This window comes from Rhamphochromis longiceps, linkage group LG15, assembly GCF_057381845.1.
Source record: "Rhamphochromis longiceps isolate RC_006_pf linkage group LG15, R_longiceps_female_GT1.1, whole genome shotgun sequence".
Classification (NCBI taxonomy): domain Eukaryota; kingdom Metazoa; phylum Chordata; class Actinopteri; order Cichliformes; family Cichlidae; genus Rhamphochromis; species Rhamphochromis longiceps.
Window position 1 is genome coordinate 37309827 of NC_140571.1, and position 20316 is coordinate 37330142.

The 20316-nt window shown below is 42.4% G+C and overlaps 2 protein-coding genes across 4 annotated transcripts; both read right to left on the reverse strand.

Moving 5' to 3' along the window:
- Nucleotides 1-565: 565 nt before the first annotated feature.
- ndufs7 (NADH:ubiquinone oxidoreductase core subunit S7) lies at nt 566-7806 on the reverse strand. The gene is made up of 8 exons (XM_085382460.1): nt 7750-7806; nt 6870-6906; nt 4566-4637; nt 4347-4467; nt 3149-3328; nt 2787-2833; nt 1625-1713; nt 566-951 (listed from the first exon to the last, which is right to left on the reverse strand). Exons 1-8 carry the CDS (start codon nt 7763-7765, stop codon nt 854-856), a joined length of 660 nt encoding a protein of 219 aa, XP_085238586.1. The 5' UTR covers nt 7766-7806; the 3' UTR covers nt 566-853.
- Nucleotides 7807-9307: 1501 nt separating this feature from the next.
- Nucleotides 9308-19505, reverse strand: LOC146653108 (uncharacterized). Of its 3 annotated transcripts, none has more exons than XM_085382791.1 (5): nt 19348-19505; nt 16700-17045; nt 14031-14591; nt 13274-13487; nt 9308-11544 (listed from the first exon to the last, which is right to left on the reverse strand). In XM_085382791.1, the coding sequence occupies exons 2-5, from the start codon at nt 16971-16973 to the stop codon at nt 11313-11315; spliced, it is 1281 nt and encodes a 426-aa protein (XP_085238917.1). In that variant the 5' UTR covers nt 16974-17045; nt 19348-19505; the 3' UTR covers nt 9308-11312. The 3 variants fall into 3 exon arrangements, with proteins under 3 accessions (XP_085238917.1, XP_085238918.1, XP_085238919.1); XM_085382792.1 differs by lacking the exon at nt 19348-19505 and adding an exon at nt 18878-19032; XM_085382793.1 differs by lacking the exon at nt 19348-19505 and adding an exon at nt 18692-18829.
- Nucleotides 19506-20316: the final 811 nt, after the last annotated feature.

Here is a 20316-nt window from a genome sequence, read left to right on the forward strand (position 1 = left end):
CTGCACGGTAGATAACCATAAAGTGAATTCATGTTTGAATTTTTAGGAAAAAATTTAGGACACCTATGATAGGCGATTTTCACCCACGTAATTCTCTTTGTTTTAGCTTTAGAGCCATTTTATAGGTTACCTTTCTTCAGTTTATGAGATGTTGTAGAGGCAAAATAAAATAAGAGTAATTCAGCTAGACATGTATTTTAATATATACATTAAAATATTTAATGCACATAAGGGTTAAAAGGGTTATAAGGGTTCAAATATACCTGATATTAGTGATAGTGTTACAAAACTGCAAATTAGTGCTCTAGCGTTAATGTCAGCCTATTCCATTTTAGCAGTACATGCAAACATACACTAACCTTTTTACTCCTTTGTGTGTGTTTTAAAAGACCAAACTCAGAGCGAAACAATCAGCACACAATAAAAGTGCATTTTGATTCCAACCACTGCAGAACGTTCACAAACACCAGTGAAGGTCAGGGCTGGCGATCACAGGAGCCCCCTGGTGGCCGAGACTCGGCTCCGGCGTTCACAGCATCAGAAATGACAACAGCTGGCATGGGACTTCACGTAAGCTCAGTTTATTGAAAATAACACTTAAGATTCTGAAATATGCCACTCATATTCTATTTTCATGAATGACTGATGAGATATACAGTTTTTCTGATGGCTACTTGAAGACATGAATTCAATTTAAAGCTGTAATTTAAATACACAGCGTGTGCCGTCTGTAAATTACAACAAAGACTTTAATGAAGTTCGTTCCTGCAGCTCTACATTGAGGAGGAGCAGCGCTCCAAATGCAACCAGAATACAGTGTTTACAAACAGACGCACACACATATACAGATTGTTCACTTCCTGTACCAGATCTTTAATTTCTTCTCACGCTTGATTTTCTTCTGCAGCTGTAAAGTCCCGTAGAGAAGAGCCTCTGCAGTGGGCGGGCAACCTGCAAGGCAAAGGTACTGATAATGCATATTTCAACAGAAACACGAGGCCACATTACTGCACAATGACATTAGCACTGCGCAGTCATCTCCTATTTAAAACAATCAAACATCTATATTTGATTACTGCTGATGACACAATTACTAGTTTTCATACTGCAGCTACAGATCAAGTACAAGTGCTTCTCTCCCCTTCCCCAGCCAGCAGACTCCAGGCTGCCGTGTTTATAAATTATTACTATGAAAAAGATGTTGATCTGGACTAGTGTGGATGGGGAACACAAGACCACAGACTGAACACACCAACAAATGTGAGAACAACATCTCTTTGCAAAATCTTAATCTATCATTCAGCAGCAGAAGCACGAGTGAGGTCAGCCACTGGAGGCCTACAGGCGTTTTCATAAAGGTTGACTTGGTTTATTGGCTCAAATCTAACTGATTGCCAGTTCAGCTCCACTCCAGCAGAAAATATATGAAGATGGAAAAGGTCACAGATTGAAGAGGCTTGCAATATGGTAGCAGAAACCCTTAATTTGGTAATTCTTAATAACCAGACTACAGAAATGGCAATCCACAAATATCTCTCCACTAACTGGGTGTCTAGACTACATTTTCCACTTTCATTAATAAGAAAATGTGCAAATTTTATCCTTTCTCTGTAATAAACTCTACCTGGAACATAAATGTCCACCGGTACGATTCGGTCACAGCCTCTGACGACAGCGTAAGAATAGTGGTAGTAGCCTCCTCCGTTAGCACAGCTGGAAAAGAAAAGAAAAAAATCCAATCAGCTCTCTTTAAACGTTACACCACAGCAGCAACATTTCACGTCAACGTCACAGCAGTAATAAAGACACTGCCGAGTTTCACGTTCAGCCAAATTATGGGTTCCTAATGACACAGATGTGTTGTGTCCTAAAACCCAGCGTTGCTTTGATTGTGCTCGACCTTTTCCTCTGCAATCTCTGATTGTGTGATTGGCTGAGCCTCAGAATGCAGCTCAGTCTGCTTCCCAGCTGCTGTCTGAACACTGAGTGGAGACAAGCCCACTCCAGCTTTTCCACCACACTCATGTTTGCTTTATTTACATAAATCATCTCTCTCCTTTGATTATAGCGATAATCCTGTTGTTGTAATTAGTGTTTGTACTTACACGAAGTACTCATTTCACTACCTGGGACAGGCTTAGTTTTACCTGGTTGACAAAGTGTTGTTAGGTGGTTAATTTTATTTCTTTTCAATCACTTCTTCAGTTCTTTAGTGCTTTATTAGTCTTTTGACTTCCTTTACTCTGATTTTGCTGCAACTTTTTTGCCTCTTTCTTTGCAATTAAAATAAAACCTCTGCTAAGACAGCTGCTTTTATGCTTCTTCTCTCATTCCTAGCAGAGCTGATCATTAAAAAGCTCATTGTGATGATCCGAAGATGTCGGGATCCTCAAATCTTTTTTCCCCCCACCCACCTCAGCCTGCTAGTGTTGCAGTGAGGGTCTGACTCTACGACATCACAATTTAAGAGTGTGCAAGAGTAAAAATTACAAACGTGCCAGATTATTTGTCTTTGTAAGACTGAAAAGATGGGTGCACACACCAGCTTCTAAACATCGTTTATCGTTAAATCAAAAGTGAATAAATTGCAACTCAAAATTTCATAGGTTGGAACGAGCAGCTTCAGCACTTTGATCCTGTCTCTTTATCACAGAAGCCTAATATTTCTTTAACTGCCCCCCCCCCCCCCCCACCAAAAAAAAAAAAAAAAAAAAAAAAAAAAAAAAAGGAACGACTTGATCAGTGGTTGGAATAAAAAGATTAGAGGAGATCTCTTCAGGACTTACCTTCCCATGGAAATGACATATCTGGGCTCAGGCATCTGGTCATACACCTGTTGGGAAGAAGAAGCGGTTCAGACACTCTTATATAATGTCTAACTAAGTCTAATCTGTAGATACAGCTGGAGGCGGCTTCATGCCAGGCAGGCATGCCAATCCACCGGCAGGCTGCTCATAATCCAGCCAGCGTTTGCTCAGCTATCCTGCAGACAGACAGCACTGACTATGTCTACAAGCTGTGAGTGAAAACACATTTTTTGTTTCTCCTTCAATTCCCAAACCCAAGTCAAACCTCACACTTCAGCTAAACAGTTAAACTGCAGTTAGGTGAAAGTGATGATGATGATTAGTGGAGGCCCTTTTCTCACCTTGCGCAGGGCTGGAGCCATCTTATTGGTCAACGTTCCTGCCACGATCATGACATCTGCCTGCCGGGGACTGGCTCTGAATACGACTCCAAAACGGTCCATGTCGTAACGGGGAGCCGCCATGTGCATCATTTCCACCGCACAGCAAGCCAGGCCAAAGGTCATGGGCCACAGAGAGCTCTGAGGAGGAAACAGCAGTTATCGTTTGTGCAGTTTCTGGGCAATAGGCCGCAACGTTCACAGGGTTATCAAGTTTTTGAGGACGTTTACTGTCTCAATCTGTACTTAGCTCTGTATGTGCATTATGTTAACGTGACAGCAACAAGTCTGCAAGTTACTTTTGGCCCTTTAACCCCCATAGTCACGCTGTAGTGTCTAAATCACGTAACTGATTTAAGATGAAATAGCAGCAAGATGCAGCCTCGCTGAGTCTCTGTTTCAACTCGTTTTGAAAGCCTGGACTTCAAACTGTATACTAGTTTTTAAACTCTGTTGATAACCCAGAAAAAAAACAACAGAGTTATGATAAACAACTTGCACCATACTTTCTCCTGAATACTGTTGTAACAGATGTTGCATCAAGAAAAAAGGACAGCCCTCGAACAAAGACAAAAGAAAAAAAAAAAAAAAGGACACCCCCTTTCCTATTGGTGGGAAAATGCACCACATCAACCAAACTAAATTATATGACAACACGTGGCATTCGGTTGCTTAGAAAGAGGGGAAAGTTTGGGGAGTGACGGCAGAAAGCAAGAGCAATATTGATAGTGAGTTTTGAGTGTGTTTGGAGTGAATGGTTAGTGTGTAGTATTCTAGTCATTTGTTTGATTTTGTGTGGCAAAACAATAAGGTCACTGAAAATAAGAAAATAACTGAACAGAGAAAACCGAGGTTGTACTGAGACAAATGATATCAAACAAGACAAGCTCAATAGTTTTTAAAGGTGAAATATAAACAGAAAATCAGAAGTAGTCGACCCCAGGGGGTTAAGATCCATAATACCCCAGTTACAGTGTCACATTTACAACGTTCTTCAGCTGATGGTGGGGTCACATCACATGCTGACAGAGAACTTGGTTTTATTTCTAGATGTGTACTTTATATCAGACTGCTTTGTTCTCCATTTGGCATGTAATGAAAACACAGCGCACATACTCATGAGCATGTTAACACAGCTCACGGTTTCTCATCTACTCACCCTGCGAGCCCAGTTAACCAGGTCGTCCAGCTTGGTGATCACATACTCGCCCTTGCTGCTGGCTGCAGACGTCGGTTTGGCTACAGCCACCGCCGTGCTTTTCTCTCTAGCCGGCACCACGCTGCAGCAGCAGGAGGAGGGAATGAGAGAGAGTAGAGTTTTACCATGCGCATTAGTTTGAATGTATCTGTTACCACAGAATCTCTCTCATAAACTCACCTTGTGCTGTTGTTATCATTTTTAGCAGTGCTGTGCAGGCTCTTGTGCTGAAGAGCAAAAACTGAAATGGGCCTGCGGGGACAGAAGTAACAGTTAGACATAGCGGGATGTTAAATGTTAAAGCCACTCCTAACAATAAAATAATGCACCACAAAAGCTCTCAGCTTCACAAAAAGACAACATTTGAAATGCTATCATCATTTGATGGTACCGGGTGACGGACAGATGGGGGGGATTTCTTTGAGGGCGATGCGATGGCAATTTTGCCTGAGCCTTCAAAACCTGGTGGTGCTTTAAAGGATTAACTCGCAGGCTGGCTGCTGCTGCTTGCCAGTGTGGAGGAATAAAACCTAACAGCAAATGTTTCAGTCTTTGTTTTTTTCTGGAGGTTGCTTCATCTTGTTATTTTCTCCAATAACAAATTCAGAACGTTGAGAAGTAAAATCGGGTCTACTCCAGGCACGCGCAGAGGGGGGGGGGGGGGGGGGGCTAGAGGGGCTTGAGCACCCGCCCCTTTCCTGATGGGTGCCCAAGGTGCCCTTTGGTTGAGGCAACTAAAATTTTATTTATTTATTTTTAATGTGTGTGTGCGTGCGGACTCCTGTCTGTGCCCCTCAACAATAATATTTAACTATTAATCACAGTTTTGCTAAATACGTAAAAGGATCTGGCTTGCATCAGTCACATGATCACATTTAACCAATGATCGCCCTTGACGGCAGAACGCGCTGGTTATGAGCCGGGAACGAGCTCATAAAGAACACGCGCATTTTTTGTTGTCCGGAGCTGTAGGAGAAACACAAGTTTACTCAGAGACACAGACTGATGCAACAAAACCAGTAAGTAGGTGTACAGCGTACACTGTAGTGTATAGCACCCAGGAGTATCAGCTTATTACGTACACGTTGGTAAGCTGTCTTGTTGCAACTGACGAACTGAAACAAACGAGCGTGCTGTGTGTGCAACAGCGCGACAAACATTACCTGTCCTTTTATTAACTGCACAAGTAGTGCTGGTCATAGCTGCTGGCTACCTGTGTAAGGCTGTCATGGGTCTGTAGCTCTGTCACCGTTTTAGGGAACATATTTAGTTTTAAAGTAAGTTTCCGGGCTTTTCCTGCCTTTCTGGAGGGATTATATTTCACTAAAAAACGATCTAATATGCATGTCCACATAATTATGCATTATTATAATTATAATATATTAAAAAACACACGCTGTATTTTAAAAAACATACATTAAGAAGCAGATTATATTAGATTTATATTTTAAATAAGACAAAATTTGGATTTTACAGCAGTAAAATTATTGTATCTTTACAGTTTAAAAATGTAATAAGCTTTGCCCCTGCACAGAGTGGATAGTGAAACAAATGGAATCGTCATAAATACATTACTTCATATTTATTACTTCCCCCTCCTCATTGCTTTATTATTGTAGCTCTAGTAATAAATAATAATGTAAGGATTCTGGATCAGCACCGTGATGCCCATAGTATATACAGTATTCTGAAGAAGGTCTAAAATGTCACTGTGTGTGCGTGCATGTGTGTGTTTTATGTATATGGATTATTTTAAATTATTACTCATGATATAACATTGTCCAGACATGCCTGGTAAGGACATGAGGAGGAAACAGCAGGAGCTGTGTGAGGCTACTAAAGGCAGGGCTATAACATTTTTCTGTCATCATTTTATTATAGATTAAGTGCAAGAGTTGTTAGGTGTGGATAATTAAATTATAGTTTATTGCAATAGCAAGTTGTGCCTTGTTCTCAGATAGACAGCAAGTGGAGAGTGATATATGAAATGATGGGATGGAAGGAAGAAGAGAAGCAAAGAGTGATTCACAGGCAGAGCCTAAATTATTTCTCACAGTTTTTTTGTTGCCTTATGGTTCCAAGTGCTGTCACCAATCTTTGCATTTTGTTATTATCTCATGACACTTGTTTAATCAGCTACCATCTCTCCTATGGACTTTTTAATGTCTACAGTCTCAGATCAACACAGCCCTGCCCTCCCATATTAGATTCTTGATGAATGTGTGTTGTTATTCAGCCTGGTTCAATGTGCCCCTTTTTAACTTTGAGCACCCGCCCCTTTAAACCTCTCTGCACAGCCCTGGTCTACTCTATGTGTGTGACTACCTTTTGTTATTTGTTTTTAAGATGACCGCATACAGAATGCATTTGTACACAAGTATAAAGAGAACCTCTTATGAAGTGTGATGCTGTAACAGCTGTAAGCAGGACAAGGCCAGATTAGCATCGGTTTCAATACAAGGAACCAGATTAGAAGGTTCTTACCTTGTTGAAAAAGAGCCAAATATGGCCAGGCGAGGTGCTGCAAAATAAATACAGAACGCATTATTACACAAGGTGAAGAAACTTTAACAACTAGAGAGAGTGCAAGAGCTAGAGGTGTATAAATGGGGCCTTTGCTCAAACTATGCAAAGAAGGATTTTTGCAAGCTATAGGAGCAGCACCATGTCTGCACACGAAAAACACTTTCTCTGCATGCCAAACTACACTGCAACATCTGTTCACTTAAAGTAATGTCAGCACCCAGCTGTTGACAATCCACCAGAAACAAAGTGTAACACTTAAAAGTTATTATAACTTTATGGTTTCGGGGGGGATCTAGGAATAGAAATGTATTAGTTTTCTTGCTGTCTGTAACATATCAAATCAAAGCCGAAAAGTAGTAAATTTCTGCCTCTTTTCAAAAAGTCTTTAACTTGTGCTTCTCAAGCTGTGGTGATCGCAAACTCGGGTGACAATCCTAAAATTGTAAAGTTTTTACACCAAGTTTGGTTCCATGATCAGCACTTCGAACCTGTCGTCTTGCACTGGGAGGCACCAGCTTTAATCCAGTATGGAAGCAGTCGTTAGTAAACTAAAATAACAGCAGTCTGGGTGGTTTAAACACGACATTTGTCAAAGCCTGTTTTAATACCTGTTTAATGTGACTGCTGCACGCTAACATGGCTAGCCGTTATGCTAACACAGACAGAGCAAGGTCAGCGGCGCTTTCCTTAAAAGTTACAAACCGGCCGTCAAACGCAGCCAAGTCGCTGTGCAGTTCACTCCCCTGGGCTCATTTTTAAAATACTCAGAGCAGCATGAGTATAAAAAGACACCAACGACTACAGAAAAGCGTGTAGTTTCAGTCAAAACATCACTCACCTACCAACGCCGCCATCTTTGGAGGTTCTGGTTACGTCAAACGGGCTCTTGTCGTGTCAGAGCGCGAGCTGCTGAGGGCGCTACTGCTACATATTCGAGCTGCGCACTTTAAACCAGCTCAAATCCTCAGAGAATCATAATCAAAAACCAAAATAACAGACAAACAATAATCCCTAAAAGTACTAATACAATACTGGGGGAACATTTTTGGACTTTGACTTTTAGAAATACTGAATTTTCGTGTCTAGATGTCTATATATTATTAAATAGACTGATCACAGTTATTGAGTCTTTAGGTAGCTGTTTGGCGCCTCCAGTGGAGGCACATTGCTACTGACAGACTTGAACGTCTCCAAGGGTGATTTATGACTGTGGTTTCTCATGTATATGTGTATGTATGCATTTGTAAAAACCTCTGCGATGCTAAAGAGTATCCACAGATACTGTCACCGTGACACATTCAGACTGAGGTTAACTCACTGAGCCTCACACGTTTTCTGAAATGCCCCACATTTGATGCAGGATTTTATCAGTTACATCCCACCCACAGTGGCTCCATGTCCCATCACTGGGGCCCACCCCACAGTTTGAGGTGCAACTTAAGTTTCTGTGCAGAGGAAACAAAAAGTAAACCGTTTGAGGGACATAATTTATGTCATTAGTCAATAAAACATTTCCATTTTATTTAATTTATTTATTATTTTATCTATTTTTTTAGAGCAAAACCACACAACACATTTCTGTTTCATTACTGGCCAACTACACTGTACTTCAGAAATCGTGAAAAACACCAGTGGGGTTGTGGCTACTCTTACTTTGGAGATTATTAGAGTGCATTAACAGAGCTTTGACTTTCACTTACATGTCAGGTAATCAGAGCAGCAGCAGGAACAGCCTGGCTCTACTGGTTGAGCTGCATTCAGGAGCATGTTGTCATAACAAATACATTTATTAAATCAAATTTATCACACTCGAATAACGCTGTCATGTTACCAGGGCTGATTTATATCTGCTGCACTAACACATATGATTGTGTGTGTGCTTGATCATATTTAAAATATGTCCGTGTTGACTCTTTTTTTTATTACTTTACGATCACAGATGAAGTTGAACTTATTGTCTCCATTCATGTGAGTGTTGCACCATGAAAACAGAGCACAGCCATGCCAAAGGTTCGCACCAGCATGAGAGCACAATAACATCAAACACTGCAGGAGCGCCTGACTTATTATTGGAGCTGCTCAACGGCTGAAAGCAGCAGTCTGTGGTTTCAGTTTGATAGCAGAGAGCGAGAGGTCCTGCACGGTCTAACCTGTGTTTCATTAATCTCCTGATCCATCTCTGTAAACAGATTTAAATGTCTAAAAGTGTTTAAATGGTTAATATTCTGTTCATTTGCTGACCTAGAGTGATGGTTTGTTTCCTCTTGGTTCCATCAGGAGGAGGATGGAGATGATGAATGGGAAGCTAATCTAACATCTTTATGTGCAGATTTAAAATAATTTATCTCAAATGAAATGAAAGCAGAACAGACGAGAAGCAGCGCAGCAAGCAGATCGTCGATTAATCTCCAATTTATTTTACTATGAGTGTGAAAAAAGAAGCTCAAACTTGAATTACTTTGCTTGCCAAAAAAATCCAGAACTTCAGCTGACTCTCAAAGCAGCTTGCAGGAAGTTTGTAACAGATGAAGTTTATTCAAAGTTGTTTGGAAACATGTTGAGGAAATCCCCAAATTTGATGTTATATACAGTCCTGTGCAAAAGTCTTGAGCTAATTTCTTTGTATTTTGCTCGGAAAATGGGAAATAGGTGAAACATCTGCAAACATGCATGGAAATACAGAAGACAGAAAACAGTTTGTACAATTCTATTTGGTGTTGTCTCATTTCACTCTGTACTGTACCACTGTACATGGTTGATTTGACTTATTCTTCAACACAGTCCGAACTCTCAGGCAAACTTTCTTTCTTCTGGAATATTTCTCCAGACTTCTCAAAGCTCTTCTTTGGATGTCGACTTTCTTTCGTTCTGTTTTCTGATTCCATAGAGTTGACATACTTTGACATACCACTGCCTTTTCTTCCCGTTTCCCTTTCTTAAGAATGGTCCATCCTCCCACTGAGACCACGTCTGATGGTCAGTAGATGGACATGACTTCTTCTTTAGTCCCCCATTTGTCCTGTTTCTGCTCACCATGCCCAGTTTCTGGCTCGTGGCTCTTTGGGATTCACTTTGTTATGGCAAAAATGTTACTTTCTTTGGATTTTTTTGTGGATTCAACTAAAGAAACTGGAACAAATTATGAGTTATTGTAACATTCTGCTACTAAGATACAATTTCTTTGCCAAGTGTTACATTTAAACAATGCAGGTTCATCTGCTGAGTTAGGTGCCTTTTTATCACTTTGAAAAATGACCAGACAGTCTGGCTGCTTGGAAGCAAAATATTTTGAAGAAAAACAAAAGAGTGGTGGCTCAAGACGTTTGCACATTAATTTATAAGAAAGGAAATTAAAGGTCTTTTAATAAACAGTCATTTGTAAAGTAATTTCAGGCATTCACTCTGAAACGCATCAAAACGTCTGTGTTCCCCTCTCACCGTGCTCTGTGCTCAGATACCTTTAGAGCCGGTTATTTAGTCTGACGCTGACAAACCTGTGTGCTGGCTGTTTGTAACGTGCGTGAGTGTGGTTCAATCTTTACTGCTATTTGGAAAACTCAAATAAATCTCTGGATTTGACGGTGAAAAATATGCATTCAGATTCAGTGAATACCTCGGGTCAACACTGCTGTAATTATAGTAATCTGGATCCCTGGGTATTCTTCAGTTGAGTGTCAGTTGTCAGACGAAACGCACTGCGTCTCATCTCGTTTTTGTTTTGGCCCCGTTTTGGTGCCACAAACCGAGCAAGTTCATCAGCAGCAGCGAGGACGCCAGCAGGGTGGAGATGGAGCACGTTATTATCACATAATGACAGTCCCAGCTCTGAAAACGCGCGCCGCCGTCTCTCCAGGAATAGACGCCCAGCCAAGGCAAAAGCAAAGAGCGGTCAATGGAAAACCAACAACGGGAAGACATTTTTTCATTTGGTTTTTTTTTTTTTGTTTGTTTTTTACAAAATGGCTTTTATTCTGTCTTCATCATGTACAAACTTTGTCAAATAATAATAAAGTCTGACAACTGCAGCTGCTTTGCTCGTGTTTCGGTCAAACCAAATCCAGCCATATATATGTATGTATATATAGCTTTTAAGTATTTAGAGTTCAAAACATTAAATGTAGGCACAGGAATAGCTTAAAAGGACAAATGTTTTATGACTACAGCATTGTTCAAAGGCGTCCCCAGCCACTAGCAGGCGGAGCTCTTGCATTTCAGATAATAAGCATGAATCCACATAAAAGGTTGTGTATAGGGAGGAGCAAGAAAACACAAGTCAAGCCGTCACAGAGTTGGAGGTTGCAGTGGCAGCACGGGTAGCTGTGCTGAACTGCAGACCACAGGAATGGGCTATTTTTGGAAAGATCTCCTCCTCTCGGAGAAGGAAGCAGGCAGCTCGCCTCTTCACTGAGCGTCCAGGATGTCTGGTGTGGCACTCGGGCTCTGTGATGACCAGGAAGAGGGGGTGACCTGATTATAGAGGACGTCCTGAGAGCCAAAAAGTGGCTCTCTGAGATGGAGCATGTACACAAGGAACAGATTAAGAGCCACCATGGCGAGGAGTGGGAAGACGCTCAGGCCGGAGCCGAAGCCTCGCCAGGAGACGCACGTGTTCAGGGCGACCCAGTAAACAAGCCTGAGGAGCACGAAAAGAAAACATCAAACAGGAAATCAGACACTCACAGCTTCCCCACCAGCGTTACCTCCAATCGGCTAAGCTCAGTCTGCCAGACATGTTTAATAACTCCATATTTTTAAATAAAGTCTCCCAAAATACATATACGCCTTTCACTGCACTGCAATAAATGTTGCTACAATCGATTTGTAGGCTCATAAATTGACCTTTTTTTGGGAGTGGGTGCAATAACACAAACAGCTCTCAGCAGTTTATAGCAACTTTCGAAACCACAGTTTTACTGGGGTTTTTTGTACTCTCGTTTTTTACTGGCCACAGCAGACAGCTGCTCAGCTTTAAAAACCAACTGAGTAATACCCGTCCAGCATCAAACAGCAGTGCAGACGCAGTCAGCGACGGGCTGTTTAAATGAGCAGGTTAAGAGACAGATGCTGCATTTCACTCAGATCTTAGAGACCAAAGTAAAGGAGACAAAACTTCAGGAGGTCACAAATGAGGCCTAACTAATATCTAATAAGAGGGTTGATAAATCAGATGCACAAACCAACTTCACTTTGTAAAACTGGCAAATTTTGAGGCTCGCAGTCTGAGCTCTGCACCGCTCTGTGACGCAGAGCCAGAGCTTCTCTTTGGGTTTGTTAATGACAGTGGTTGTGTTCATTTTTAGCCCTGTCAGTGGCGTGGCTCTACAAACGGCAGTGTCAGCCTGTCAGTGCATCGCTTTGGACTAAAATAACTATCTCAACGCCATCGCCGTCATTTATGGTGCACAGAGGATAAACTCCTTTTGGAGAAAACGTGTGTGGTTGTCACACTTTTGCGTGAACTACTGATCACTGAAACATCTTTCAATAACCTTTCCTTAAAGTGCTGGCTCAAAATGGGTTTCCTTTTTATTTTTGCAACTGTAACAAAAAGTCATTAACCTTTTGGTCTTGGTCCCCTTTACCTCTGTCTAGTTTCAACATGGGGTTGGCATTTTGCACTCTTCCTATTCAGTGTACTAACTCTGGACTTTTCTCAATTCTGGTCTGTGAAGCAGAAAAAAGTGTCACTAATTAGCACGTTTGCACACTGATGACAACACTGGGCTCACAGGAAAGCCTGGCTGCCAGCATGGCTAGAAACTCTTAGGTTGTTGCAGGTGTAATATTCAATAAAGCCTGTCTTTATCGACTTTTCTGCCAAATAAAAAAATAAGATATTAAATATTAATCTCCATATATGGGTTTTAATTTATATCGTATTTGCCAAATCCACTATTTATTACTTAAAAATGTGTTACTGGTGATGTAGAGGTCTCAAAAAGTCAAATATGATACACGTGGCGTTACAGGGTTAACTCTCCGTGGGGACATCACGGTCTCATCTTAAAATGTCAGAGTTCTTTGCTGGGAACAAAGTGATCTGTGTGTAACAGTTTGGAGTTATTCTAGACCTGACTTTTAGGTGGATTTATTGGTCCTTATTTGTGTAGCACTCCGGCTACGCAGATAGAAGGATTATGGAAATTCAGCTGACGTGGAGGCTGCTGAGACGTTTATGTAAAGTCCTCCAACAAGCCAGCAGCTAGCAGGCCCATCCACAGTGGGTAATTCAAATGGCTAGAATGGGGAAGAGAGTGACCACAGAAGGGGAAGAAAGGAAAAACAAATCGTGCATCCGGTAAGGTCGGACCAACCCCACTGGCTCACAGGAGCTTTCCACCTTTCTCGCTTTTGAGCCTCACCTTCCAAAGATGAACATTATGACCAGGATAGGCACCAACTTCAGCTGGTCTTGAGGCAGTAACGCAGCCATAACAACAAGGTTCAGGACATAGAGGAGTAACTGCTCCAGGGATGTGGTGACGAAAAGCTGCTGAACCGCACCTCTTCTGGGAAACGACTCCTGCAGATCGAAGGAGCCGTTGCAGAACTGGCAGGCTGCACCCATGAGCATCGCTGCGAGGGATAAAGGAGCAATAAGTCAGTTAGCATCTTGAATCTGGGCCATCTTTCCGCAAACAGCGCGCTCATCCTGACAGCACACTTTGTTTTTGCAATTCCATCATTTGAATGTGAAGCAAACGCCAGTAGACTGGCCCACATGCAAATGCTCCTCACAGCTACCAGCCTGACCTTTTTTTTTTACCACCTGCCCTCTTATTCCGAGTCACTCTCAGTTGGGAAGTGATTAAAATGTTCTCGAACAATTAGGCCACAGCCTGGGAGATGAAGGACACAGCCAGCCTCTTATTGTAGTTTCCATTTAAAGCTATGTGAAGGAGAAGGAAATTATGCTTCTCCCCAGAGGCCTGGGAGACGTCTGCTGCTACTGAGGCTGAAAGCGCATGAAATTAAAGAGGACAGGAGACACTGAAGCATTCCAAGACAAAGCAGCCAGACAAACCAAATCCTTTCTTAATCATTATCTTTCATTCAAGGCTCTCACATGGCTGTTTTTGAATGTCAGCGTGCAGGTGTGTGTGTTTGTGAGACGCATACCGAGCAGGATGGGGACAGCGGCCACCACACAGCAGCACAAGGTGAAAACGATGCGGCTGGTTACGTCAGGGAAGTCAGGGGGTTTGATGGGCACGTAGAAATAGAGTGCATAGAGGATCCCGGACGCACACAGAAGCGAGGCCAGCACCGAGAAGAAAGCGGGGACTCGGCTGCTCTGACAGCATGTGCACTGGCAGCAGCGGCATTGCCCCCGATCCGAAGCCTCCCGCGCAGCCACGCAAGTCTCTCCCCGGCCCTCGGAGCTCCACACAGCCAGCTCCACGCTCTCCGGCGGCGGCCCTATCAGAGGCCGACCCTCGTCCACAGTGCAGTCCAGATTGGTGGATTCTGGACTCCATCTCGGTGCGTCTGTGCCGTTGGGAATGTCTCCCTGAGAGGCCGGGGTTGGAGGGCCGACGCAGTTTTCCGTGGCGGCGTCCAAATTGCGCGCCGTGATGATAGGACTGGAAAGAGTTTGATCCAGCTCCCCCTCCTCCCCACGATGCGCTCGAGGCTCTTGTGGGAGACTGACGCCAGACTGCTGGTGGCAAGGAGCAGAGCCTGTTCGAATCAGAGCACATTTAAAAAAAAAACATCAAAAGCAATCAGCTGCAGACTTACTCCAATCAATCATTCACTTTCTTACTTTCAAAATACAAAGCAGAGTCGAAATACTCATATAAACTGTTCTTACAAGATTAGCAATTAGTGGCACCTCTAGTTTACGTGGTTGAACTGCGGTGCTTACACACTAATTACATTTACTATAAGGCTGGATTTCTGCAGGCTGTTGGCCTGCTCATAAATGACTGTTCATAGTTTAGTATTCGAAGCATGTAAACAGTAGGTAATATTAGCCTAATACACAGTGTCCTTAACAGGCTGGCTTTGTGTACACATTTGTGAAATCTATATTTGAAAGGTTTGTTATTATGTTTTATTTATTTCTCTAGTCATTTCAATGCTACTGAAAATATGTGTGGAAAAAAAGATATATCAAAACATTTAAATGAACCAATAAAGAGTCTAATAATTGCTTTGAACTTTAATTCATCTTTGGTTGAGCTGTAGTAATGATATATGCATTCACGGGCCATTTTATTAGGTCAATCACATGGCAGCAGCTCAGTGCATTTAGGCGTGAAGACATGATCAAAACCACCTGCTGAGGTTCAAACTGAACACTAGGATGAAGAAAAGGTGATTTAAGTGACGTTGCATGTGGCAGGATCGTCGGTGTCAGACAGGCTGATCTGAATATTTCAGAAACTGCTCATCTGCTGGGATTTTCTTGCACAACACAATGGTTTGACGAAGGGAAGCAATCCAGTGAGCAGCAGCACTCTGGATGGAAATGCCTTGTTGATGTCAGAGGTGACCTTTTAGAGCGCTCCGAGCTGATAGATAATCAGTTCACTGCACTCAAACAGCCTCCAGAGTCACCAGATCTCAATCCAATAGAGCACGGGAAATTGATGTCATGGATATGCAGCCAACAAATCTCAATCAAACTTCAGCACCTTGTTAAATCAATGCCCTAAAACAACCAGAAGACAAAAAAGGGCCCCAACCTGGTACTAGCAAGTGTCCCTAATGAACTGGCCTGTCTGACACCGGAGCCAAAGAGATCTGAAGGTCCAGATCCAGGAAGGAGGAGAAGGAGAGCCTGGACGGGTCGATGTGAGTGTATTTGCATTACTGTCAAATAATCTAATGAAAAGGACCAAAACAACCAACAACCAGTGAAAGGAATTAAATTTTCTGTATACTAAAAGTGTGACATAGTTTAACCAAAGGGTTGTGTTTTAATACACAGAAAATAGTCCTGTACAGATGCTTCTTTAAAAATCTATCTAAAGTGTAGACGGTCGCACCAACTCGCTGTTGGTTTTGGTCTTTAAATGGGATTTGTTTATAAAAAGTAAAGTCGTACATCATGAGGTGCATCCCGACTGCCACAAAAACCACGTGTCATCTTTAATTTTCATTACATTTCATTCACTTCTAATTAAGCATCTGACGGGTGCGATATGCAGAAGAGAGCCCAAAGACCAACAGAAGCCCTCAGACACAAATTAAAGCTCTAGAAAAATGGTTTGGACCGAAACGTAAAAACATCCAGACCGCCGCTGCTGCAAGGACACAAAACAGCACACATTAAACACCAGAAGCTGTTGAGAAGGGTTACAAACATCTGGACACTTCACATTACAGATGGGAGTCACCCACCAACACCAACTTTAACTGTTTCCCTCACAGCTTGGACTTGGTTCTCTCACACAAATATTAAATCTAACTATAAGAATGTTTGTCTTGTTTACAAAAAAAAGCTCCTTTTCCTAAAACACAACTCAAGTTTTTATGATATTTTACCCAGAATTCAAAGCTGATTTTTCCAAAATCTGACTAAAGTCAAGGATTTTAAAAGTTTTTTCTCTTCTGGAAAATGACTTAACTTGTTTTTTCTTAATGTTTTTGTGATATAATTGCTCTTAGCTTATTCCATTCAACACAAACAATGCTTTTTTTCCTCTGCAGACTCTGTCCTAACTCTATTTGGATCCAGCCTGTACTCAATCCGACTTTAGCTTTTGCTAATTTGCTCTGGCCTCCCTTCAAATCCTACAGCTCCGACGAGGAGACAGTAAAAAGCAGCGGTAATAACTCACTCCTTGGCTGATCCGTCGCTGGTGGCAGTTCCAGCGAGCGCTGGGAGCCGGAGACAGAGTGGGAGGACGAGTGCAGCTCCTCCACCGAAGACTCGGGGCTGTCTGACACCGGAGCCAAAGAGATCTGAGTGTCCAGATCCAGGAAGGGGGAGAAGGAGAGCCTGGCCGGGTCGATGTCCTGGAGCTGGTTGATGATATCGCTGATGGATTCCTTCATGCTGTCGAGCTCCTTTGCATTCTGCCGGTTAGTGGCCTGAAGCCCCGAGGTGCTCATAGTCACAGAGCCTGAGAGGAGCAGGAAGAGGTCCAGGTGGAAATCAGGCCAAGATCAGTTTAAAACATCAGACTGCAGAAAGAGACAAGAGGGAGAAAATCACCTTAATTCCCCAAAGTGTCAGAAAAGCTTGATTAATACACACGTCTGAAAAAATATCCCCGAGAAAACACAGTGATTCATCTTTATTTTCCCTTAAATATCGTCAGTAATCCGCTTTCTTTCAAGCCTCTGCTGTCTTTGCGCTTTTCTTCTACCTGTAAGGCCCAATTTATATCCTGCTTCAGGAATCTGTTTGTCTTGACCAGAACAGCCCTGACCTCAGGGGAAAGGTCAGCGCTGAGGGAGACGCTAACACTCAAAAACTTCACTGGGGCTTTATGCGGGCTTTTTTGGGGGGGAGGATAGAGGAAATTATGGGTTTATGCACATGGTTATACAATAATCATCACTGACAGGATGTCAAAGTTTATCTTCCCCTGTTTCTGTTGGGAACACTTTCTCATCAGTTTTGAATCCCTGTCAGTAGAGAAACTCAGCAAATCAGCACACGAATGCGTCACACTCTCGTGCACACCGAAGCACGTCACAATAATCACAGACTCCAGCTTTATGATCTACAGCGGGAAGTCCAGAAGGTGGCTGGCGTGCACCGTGCTGTTGCCCTGCATCCTTTAAACGTATCACACATGAGACTGTGTGAATCTGCAGGTTTCAACACTTTGGAGGGAGCTTATTGTTAGTTAAAATCTTCCTTTTGGCTCGTATTTCGCAGCAGGATGACTCAAATATCTATGTAGTAAAATGGAAAGCACTGCAGAGGTGTAATAAATATGCTTTGACCGTTTTCACCTAAAAGGAGCAAATCGATATTTTGGGAGATAAGAAGTCCAAAACCATGAAGCTACAGCAAACAGCTGACCTGCCGAGCAAAACTGAAACAGGGAGAAATGTTAAATGTGTATTTACTCACATACTGATTAAACAAATGAGACATAATGTGTTTATTAACAAGATTTAAAGGCACTGGAAGTATTCACATAACGTCCCCCCTGTTTCTAATCTTTCTTGAGCAAAGTGCTCCGACTGCTCAGTGTGTCACCATCAGGGATCTCTAAAGTTATATTTTGAAGTGTGGATGTCACTACACGTCCCTTCAGTACTGATAATCAGTTCTCGGCATCTTGTGAAAAGTATTTCCTGTCCTGGCAGCTTTGACCAAAGTTTTAGAAGCTACAAATTTTAAAAACACATATTTCAAATCCAAAAAACACAGGATTATAACACTGATGAGATTTCAATTCAGAAACTCGTGGATTCATGGAAAATCTTGTGTTACATTGCTACTGTGAGGTCAGACTTTAGCTTTCTTCTAAGAGAACTCTGGAGGATGAAACAGGGCAACGTTTCACCTGTTCCCATCTCATGATGTGAAACTGAACCAGAGGTGTTCAAGTTAGTTAAAAAGGTCTAAAAAAGCACAGAAGCAGCTTACTGGAACATCTCCTTTATGGCTCTTCATGGACTACTTCAACTCCACTATTGATATCACAAATAATCCTAAGCAGTTATTGTAACACTGTACCTTTTCCTGTATTACAACAGTAAATACAATCTATAAATACATATTCATTTATGACTGTTTTCTACACATATGCATACACACGGACGAATGTTTCCAGCACTTATGAACTCTAAAGCACATAAAATGCACTTACTGGACAAAAGCGTCTGCCAGGTGTGCGTAAAATAACATCAGTCACGCGCCTTTGTCTTCAAAGGCTTCATTAACATCTGCAGATTGAATCTGGAGCATTTTTCTCTGGGTTTTCTTGGCGCACAACCAACTGTGGCGCAGAGCGGGCGCGCACGGCGACGTTTCTCCAAACAAGCGAGGACCTTACCATGTATAGAGATCAATTAGGAGCCACGGGGCTTGAAGGTCTGGAGGAATAAATGTCGGTGGCGGTTATCGGAGCTGGCCTGGATGTGGCGCGTAGGGGGCGGAGAGGGGTATGTGGCTTTAAAACCCGCTGAAAAATAACTTTCCCTTCAGTGTTGAGCCACTCTCTGAAAACAAAAACTTTATACGATGCCTCCTCCACGAAGCTTCTCGGGCTCAGTGTAGCAGCTGCAGGAAACACCTCATTTATTGATAGATAAATAAATCAAATGAGGGGAAAACGCACGCGTGAAAGCTACGCGTAAAGGACGGGTCATTCACAAATCACGAATCGTGTATTTTGTGGCATCCAGCAGCAATCAAAGCGATTCATTTCATTTCACAGACAAACCTGCCTCACTTTGGCGAAACGAAATGCCCAAATGTGCTGATGAGCGGAACAAGAAGCGTTACTCTTATAAATGAACTTACTTTAGTCGGAGGTTGCGGAGTATTTGGGTGAGTTTACTCTCCTCGCAGTTTAAAAAAAACCCTCCGTCCTCGTCTGCCTTTCTTCCCTCCCCCTCCGTTTGCTTTTTGTCTTCCAGGATCCCGAACTTCTGAATCAAATTTCAGGACGGACAAAATACTAGGCTTTTTCCTCCGCCCACACAAGTTTTTTTTTTTCCTTCCTGGGTACCATGTCAAACACCATATGGAGCAAATAAAGGCAGAGGAGCGGCAGCAGCAGGAGGAGGAGGAGGAGGCACTTACTTTTAGTTTACCTTCAAATTCAACATGAACAATCACATCCATCACGAACACGAGTGCATCTAAACAGGGCAGTAAATATTTACAATGAAACCAAACCTCGGCGCGCCTCTGATATTCATATACAGGATGAGCGCGTGAACTCCAAGTATATTAATGCTCACTCAGACAGCATCAGCTACTACAGACAACCCGTTTATAGAAAGTCTTTTCACTCAATAATAAGTGATGAACTTTTCAAAATTAAGGTTATAGAGACGTCATTGTGTTTTTGCTGATTTTGTTGGGCTTTTCATTATCAGTCACTCCAACTTCCAACAGTCCACTGATAACTCCTCGGTGGCCTCGGGCGCGACGAACAGACGCCAAACATTTTCGGATTGTGTGTAACTTTACTGCGCATGCCCCATTTTCTCTAAACATCTGATTCCTGGAATTTCTCACCAAATAGATAAAGAAAAGCGTTTAACATCTTTGCCCACAAACAATACATAAAAGCCACTGGTGAATGAAGTCTGTGACTCACACATGGATCCTGGGATGCTTAATGTGCTGTCAGTGAATATCAGATTACCAATGGTAATAAAGGAGTGATCTAGGAAAGGTGTGCGCATGCGTTACCATCTTTCCACTTGCCCTTGTGATACTTCCATTTCCTCCTTAACAGGAAGTGATGAGCAGGGTTTGCGC

Coding starts and splice junctions, on each gene's coding strand:
- ndufs7 (XM_085382460.1), bottom strand. Junction 4,468..4,565: donor AATGATAACAACAGCACAAG/GTGAGTTTATGA, acceptor CTGCTGCTGCAG/CGTGGTGCCGGCTAGAGAGA. Junction 1,714..2,786: donor TATGTCATTTCCATGGGAAG/GTAAGTCCTGAA, acceptor TTTCTTTTCCAG/CTGTGCTAACGGAGGAGGCT.
- LOC146653108 (XM_085382791.1), bottom strand. CDS start 16,973: ATGAGCACCTCGGGGCTTCAGGCCACTAACCGGCAGAATGCAAAGGAG. Junction 13,488..14,030: donor CGCTGTCCCCATCCTGCTCG/GTATGCGTCTCA, acceptor TATCCCTCGCAG/CGATGCTCATGGGTGCAGCC. Junction 11,545..13,273: donor ATAATGTTCATCTTTGGAAG/GTGAGGCTCAAA, acceptor CGTGCTCCTCAG/GCTTGTTTACTGGGTCGCCC.